Genomic DNA, 7,918 nt, shown 5'->3' on the forward strand with positions numbered 1-7,918 from the left:
TTCTTAATCTGAAAATGTATACTTACCTCTGCTGACGCTCTCCCTCCCTTCCTCCCCACTAAGAGCCGGTGTTAGTGACCAGAATGTGGCAAGTCTTGAAAAAGTGATTTTATTGTCTGCATACAGTGATTACATACAGTACCTGCATAGAGGGTGTGTGAGGGCCAATGTAAAGTTTTTCAAAGTAGATATTGTCAAGTGGGGTATGTAAAGCTAACACAATGTTAGATGGCAAAGATGTAGATAGAGAAATAGCTATAAGTGTCAGCGGGGGTAAGTATGTTTGGAAATACATTTTCAGTTGTTTAGGATAAATGAGTGTAGTTTCTGTTACAATCTGCAGTCATTCTAGAAAGAAAAAGTGTAATTTAGATTTATTTTGTATTTTTATATGGTGGTAAAAGGTTGAAATCAACCAAGTCCATATATATAGTGTTAAGTTTGAGAATATAACATAAAATATAAAGTTTTACTGAAAAAAATGTTTAATATTCATTTAAGAGGCTCTAGAGGCTATGAAAATGAAATTTGGAAACTAAGATGAAGAAAATTATTTTTAATCATAACATAAAAATCACCTTGTACTCAAACAAGTCAGACCTGAGATAGACTCTGATTCCTTAAATTTAGAGACAGATCTTCAATAAAAATACTTAAAAGATCTAACTTTTTATGTTCAAAAGACAATGTTTACTAAAAGCTTGATAAATTTTGTGAAGACACATTTACTACAGTAAAAGTTAAGTCATGTATATTTTCATGATTACTGGGGAGTGTAAGGCTAATCAAAATGATCAAGCCCATGTAGATAGTGTTAAAATATTCAGTGAAGTGGTAAAAAGAAAGGAATACAGGTTATAGAATATGTTATGGAAGTAGCACAAATTACAACTTGCACGAGACATTAAGTTACAACTGTTCTTAACAAATGGCTGTGTATTAACTGAAGCTATTTAGAATAATATTAAGTCTAAGGATGTTTATCAGTGATAATAAGCCAGATGGTTTTTGCTATGAGTAAGCTTTCTTTAATGCAGATTTCAGGGTTTGAAAATCATGTAGTATTGATAGAGAAATTGTTATATGAAATACTATGACTTGTTTAAATGTGAATGATTAGCTTGGTGACTGGGTATAAGAAATGGACAACCAGTTCTATTTGACACTTCTAAATGTTCACAGCTTTTAGTTTTTAAGTGACAATTTGTTTTGACAATATACACGTCACTACACGAGTTAGAAATGTAGATGTGTTTATTTTTTTCAATTTGTCATTTTTGTGAGTCTGTATAATAAGGGAAAGTTTGGAGATGGCATGCTAACTAACAGGAGACTGGAAGTTGAAAAGAAATGTGCATGTAGTATTTGTTAGAAAGTCAGTTAGATAGCAATTATGTTAGAGGTGTTTGTGCAGATGTGTAATTTCTTTGTGTAAAATTGAGTAATTTGAGCAAGGATTAAAAATTCTGTTTAAAATTGAAATGTAGCTCCAACCAGCCCATCAGTTGCTTTAAGCATATTTCTAATGGGTGAAATTCATTCTCGCATCTAGCTATAGGGAGTAGTCCAGAAAAGGCTGAACATTTATTTCTATCTAATGGAGTTCTTTGCAATTGTTAAATGCCCCTTTTGAATAGCAGTTTTCAACATTATGTGCTCCTGTATGCACTACAAAGAGAGCGTTCCTTGGTACTAGGAAATATATACTTACTTTCTAATATTTACTTGTTTCTTATTTCTAAAACCAAATTAGCCACTTTTAGTTTTTAACATTATTGTTGATATTCAATTTTTGACTGATGTATGTACTGATAACAATGGTCACACACCCATTTTTTTTCTCTGTAGAAAACAATTCTGCACAAAATCAGTCTTTATTATGGACCGAGAATGTTGGTCGTCCCACAAAACGTTTATCCAAACCACAAGCTACTGTACAAGGTCAAAGGCCATCATTTTCAATGTCAAGTTTTGGGACCCCTGTTGTGGTAAGTAGTATTTATTTATTTTTTATTACTGATTGAAATTTTGTGGTTTGTAAAATGCTCTTATGTATACTTTTCCTGTCTGTTAGATCCTTATGTTTGCTGGTGTAGCATAGGGCTGGAAAGCTCAGAATTTGTATGTGAAGTGGATTATGGTGATATATAATAAGGCAGGTGTATTATAGTGATAAGTAATGGCTTAACCATTAAGCTGTAATGTGTATGAACAAAAAAACATAATATTGAACTTTGCTATTATAAGTTTATCCCAGATGCCATGGTGCCTTTTTTTTTTCTAGCCAACAATAGCTGCTTGCTATGGAATTCCGAGCCTGTTTTTAACTTCGTATGTAAGGAAATTCTTATTGTTTTGCAGTATCAAGTGATAAACTTAATGATGCTGAGGAATCCACATGAAGTAAATGTGTAGTAGAAATGGGTGATATGGGTATGCCATCCCTTTCATGATATCATAGCACGTAATGTGAGCAATTAGATTAGCTTATAAACTATATGTATGTCAAAACAAAGTTGAACAGACAGTGTAGAGGACGTCATTTCAAAAAACTCCTACCTTTTGTCCTCGGGTCAGTGCGTGTATGGTGTTGTCTGTTTTTATCGTATTCTGGTGAATTGTGGAAAGCGTGTTATGATTGGTTGGTTTATCCATGTTTCTGTAGATTCAACCGATGGTAGCCACAGGTTACTCGCCTCTAATCTGGTATTTCTGTTCAATGAAGGTTTTATTATGTTTGAATTGATTCTTCAATTTTTCTCGTCTTCCAAAATTTGTTGTGTCAATGATTCTAGTTTTTTCACAGTTTATTTTGTGTCCCATTGACTTGGTGTGTTCTGCACCGGATGGGTTTTGTATGGTCTTTATGTTCTTGTCATGAGTCGTCTTCTATAAGTGTAAGTATCTGTTTGTGTGAGTGGGTTTTCTGTATACAGTTGTGGTGATGAGTATGTCAAGAAATGGTAGGCTGTTTTGTTTCTCTATTTCCATGGTGAAGTCGATTCTTTTGTCTATAAATTAAGATGTTCTAAGAAATCTGGTAAGTTTTCATGATGGTGGGGCCAGATAACAAAGATGTCATCAATATAACTGTAAAAACTACCTAAAGTACACAAATTTAATATATCTTTAAGGCTTATCGTCAGTGCTATAAACTCACCTTGCCATCAACTAGCTACCTTCTTGGTACCTATCTTATCTCTGCTACGAGGGAATAATGAACATCACATTCACAACTTGACAGATTTTATAGAACAACTTGGAAAGCTACACATCAGATCCCAGTATATTTTGTTCAGTTTTGATGTCACACACCTATTTACCAATGTTCTAATCTCAGAAACCCTTCATGTCACCAGACAACTGCTGAATGACAACTCTCTACCATGCAGAACTGACATGAAGATAGATGCCAACATGGAACTAATGACTATTTGTTTACAATCAACTTATTTTCAATACAATGAGGAATTCTACAAACAAACAGATGGTCTAGTCATTGGATCACCACTCTACAATCCTAGCAGACATTTTCATGGAAGACTTTGAAGAGCCCTCTCATCCAAACATATAAAACCAAATTTATGCAGATGTTATGTTGATGACACCTTTGTTATCTGGCTCCGACACTTCTAGCCCTATCATCCAATCTCGATAAAATGTGGTATAATCCAATGCCTAAACAAGAGAGCAAAAAACATTTGCGATAAGACATCCATCAAATAAACCCCAAAATATCGTAGAGTGCTTTAAATAGAATGGTTATACCTCCTTCATCAAAACTTTCTGAAGAAGACCACAACAGAAAATTTCAATGAAAAACTCAATCACATAACCAAGAAATTCAACATAGACGTCCGGTGGAAATCTTATAAGACATTAAGATTCATTCTGGTGAAAAACTAACATAAACCTACCACTGAGAAACACAAAAATCTTATTTATGAAATTCCATGTTCCTGCAACGAAAAATACATTGGAGAAATGGAAAGAAGACTTGCAATAAGAATAAAAGAACATAAAAACAGCACAAGACTTATGAAAACAAAATTCAGCCATTGCAGAACACGTCGTGTCAACTGGACACAAAATAAATAACCTGGGGAAAAAACTAGAATTATCAACAGACAAATTTTGGAAGACTAGAAAAATTAAGTCATTTTACATTAACACAATAAAACCTTTACTAAACAGAGATTCCGTATTAGAGGTGAATAATCTGTAGTTACCATAGCTTTAATCTACAGAAACATGGATAAACCAACCAATCATAACACCCTCTCCACAATCCATCAGAAAACTATAAAGACAGACAACACCATACATGCACTAACCTGAACATGAAAGGCGGAAGACTTTTAGAACATCATCCTCTAAACTTGTGTTTCAACGACAGGAAGTTTCCATCCATTCAACTTAAACATAAACAATCAATCAAAGAATATATGTATGTAAGTAAAGAGTAAATAAAGTGGTTTGTGTAGTAAGTTATGTTTTTTTGGAAATTTAGAAAATGTAGGAACAAACCCGAGGTTTGGATTTTTTAAATAATTTCATTAGACTTTTTTTTTTATTTCCAAAAATATTTTAATGTCATATCTGTTTGAATATTACAAAAATTCTCTCTGTGATGAGACATGTAACCTGGTTAGGTTTTGCGAGCACAGTAGGTGATAGTTAAATAGGCTTATAACTCAAATAACTAGTTATCGTATTGTAGTGTTAAGTTTTTCATATTCAAGTAACAAATACAAAAAAATTATTTATTTATTGAAAAGAAACTATGTTTATTAGGTATAAATTGACCACAACAAAGAAAGTTGTTAGCAAAGATCACAATATCTAGCTTGACAAAGATAATGGAAGTGCCATTCTGAAAGATCATTGTTAAATCTTTGTCAATTTTTACCATATTTTCATGTTTTACGGCCAGAATTACTGACCACTGCAATCAGCAAAAAAAAATGTGTTAATAGGTATTGATAAGTTTAAACTGACTAGATATTTTTGTATTATGGAATTTCTTAATCAACAAAAAAATAATTAAAATCTAAGATTAAAGAAAACATTTTTAATGATTTTTTTAAAACAATGTCTCATCACAAAATTATATAAACTTCACAATCTAAAAAATGAAATGTGATTTTTTTTTAAAGGCAAAAGTCGAGATATACTATAAACTGTAATTGTTACTTATTGCTAAGTTGCTACAAACATGTCAGGTTTTGTTACAGCAAATGCAGATATCAGAAGTAGATACTATTTATTGAGAGAACAGCTTATTAAATAGTATTATCTTACTTTTCGTTAAGATTATAAGTTCTAACCAGAACTCAACTTCGTTTATGATAATGTCAATAAATGTTAATATTTCAGCATTAGGAGACCTTATTATATAAACATATTAACACTTTCTGGTTTAGAGAGTTGTCACTGATATCCTTTAATATTTTACTTCTCATGTCTGTTTTCATATATCTATATATGTCTATTTGCCACTGGAAATGGAGAGACAAAGTCAGTCTTATTTTTATGAAGAAAAATTGTGAACATATTGATATTACAGTGTTTTACTGTATAAGAATGAGTTGTACTTGCAACATTTTTAACATCTAAATATGTAGTTCAAGAAAAATTTCAAATTATTTGACACTGAAATGTTGTTTAGACTTGAGATTGGAAAGCTATGTCACAGGTCTTTCCAAGAAGTGATATGATATTCTATTATCATAGGGGTCACAAAAAAATAACTGAATAAACTGTACAATTCACTATTATTTAATCTAAACCTTCAGGTTAGTTACACAGTTAAATTGGATTTGTGTTTTTGTTTTATATTTTAGTTAGTTATGTTTTAAAATGCATATTAGAAAGGTTTAATAATTTTAAAAAATATAACCAAATACTTTGCATCAGTTCATGGGAGTGCAACAACATTTTGCTGAAGGCTAAAGTATCTACCGATGATACTGTAATGATGCCTGTTGCCATGTATTGTAATAAATAACAATGCTAAAGGATGGGAAAGGAAAATAAAACATTAAAAATAAACTGTATGTAAAAATGTAAAGACTTGCATTTAAGAAAATTACCAAAAGATCTTTTAAGATTGATGAAAAATTAAAAGGTGTGTTTTTTTTTTCTATTTCTTAATTTTAAACATTTTATTGCAATATACCTTAATGATAACTCGAGTCAGGGTGCAAATAACTACATAAAAAATAAATTGTAATTAAAATACTTAATTAAAGAAATTTTAAGAAAGCTCAGAATTATTGTAAGTATTGTTGAACTGTTTATCATTCTACATACGAGCAAGTACCAAATGAGTTAAGCCTGTAAACTAGAGAGTTGTATAAATCAGTAAGCCTTGTCTTCCACTTGCATTGAAGAGTTTTTAAATAGCATCTATTCCTGAAACCCTCAGCCAATCAGGAACAACACTTCCACCCCAAAAGTCATTATTGTGAAATAAATCATATCTTTTAGTGCTGTTAACAATAAGAATTAGAAGTAAACTAATAGGGTTGGATGTTGTCAGAAAATGTTTATTGCAATATTTGTGGCTGCAGTATATTGCACAAAGCACAAGATTTTTGCTTACCAAGGTTATTTTACTTACTGGTTGCCCACACTGTTTAGCTTAGGTTGCAATACTGTGTGTGGATTGATCCATTAAGAAAGTGCATTAAATAGGGACTATTCTTATTGATTAGAGTGCAAGGGCTTCAATTATTGTAGTGTCAATTATATTTAACAGCAATACTTTGATAGACTCGTCTCAATTTAACATTTCATCATTAGTTCTTTGTTATGTATTTCAATTGTGAGATAATTTAATTTCTAAAAAATTATAAAAAACATTGTTATTAGAAAAAGTTTGTGAAGAGTGAAATAATGATGTAATTTTAATACAGCTTTATTACTTATCTTTATTTATTGTCATTCTTTGGACATGCTTTTATCTGATTTAGATTTTCTTTCTCTTCTCTGCCTGTTTTCCAATGAACAACTGACGTTATTTTTATTTTTATAGCAAGGAACCACACAATCGACTTTAGAGACCAGTTTATATGATTCTCCCTTCTATCATGGGAAAACAACATATGGTGGTGCTTCTGCTTATCGTCGTGTTAGATTTCTATCGTCGTTTCCTTATAAGGTTGGATATAATCTATGTAGCATCATGTCTTTTATATGCAGAAATAAATGATTAGGTGTTGTTTTTTTAGATTTCCATGGTATAAGATATATGAGTGATTCAGAACCATTATGATGTAACGTACTTTCTTTTATAAAGGGTTACTTTTGGATTTTGGTGGAAATAGTTTAGAAATTTATTGTACTTGAATATCCACCAATCAGAATTTAACAAATATATGTGTCAAAAAAAATGGCACATGTTTGTTAAAGAAAACATTTCTTTTTACAGCCACCAAATTCATGTGGTCAAGTAAAAGTAAGAGAAGCCAAAGCTGCAAAAGAAGATCTCAGCTACATGAGTGCTACCTCTAAACGTATCCTTCAAACATTAGAAAAAATGTCAACACCATTATCAGTAAGTATTGTACATTGGAGAAAATATTATTTTCTCCAATATACAATACTTACTGATAATGGTGTTGGTCAACACCATTATCAGTAAGTATTGTACATTGGAGAAAATGTCAACACCATTATCAGTAAGTATTGTATATTGGAGAAAATGTCAACACCATTATCAGTAAGTATTGTATATTGGAAAAAATGTCAACACCATTATCAGTAAGTATCATACTTTGGAGAAAATGTCAACACCATTATCAGTAAGTATTGTACATTGGAGAAAATGTCAACACCATTATCAGTAAGTATTGTATATTGGAGAAAATGTCAACACCATTATCAGTAAGCATTGTATATTGGAAAAAATGTCAAC

At 31.3% G+C, this 7,918-nt stretch overlaps 1 protein-coding gene across 2 annotated transcripts in view; it reads left to right on the forward strand.

Annotated features, from left to right (window-relative positions):
* LOC106473898 (nuclear pore complex protein Nup153-like) overlaps positions 1–7,918 on the forward strand; it is a 40,739-nt gene that overhangs the window by 18,991 nt on the left and 13,830 nt on the right. For both annotated transcript variants that reach the window (XM_013934581.2, XM_022402289.1), the window contains exons 4-6: positions 1,849–1,988; positions 7,037–7,162; positions 7,433–7,558. In XM_013934581.2, the coding sequence (XP_013790035.1) occupies positions 1,849–1,988; positions 7,037–7,162; positions 7,433–7,558 (392 nt within the window). The remainder of the gene's footprint in view (positions 1–1,848; positions 1,989–7,036; positions 7,163–7,432; positions 7,559–7,918) is intronic.

The sequence above is a fragment of the Limulus polyphemus genome, unplaced genomic scaffold (assembly GCF_000517525.1).
Source record: "Limulus polyphemus unplaced genomic scaffold, Limulus_polyphemus-2.1.2 Scaffold6600, whole genome shotgun sequence".
Lineage (NCBI taxonomy): Eukaryota > Metazoa > Arthropoda > Merostomata > Xiphosura > Limulidae > Limulus > Limulus polyphemus.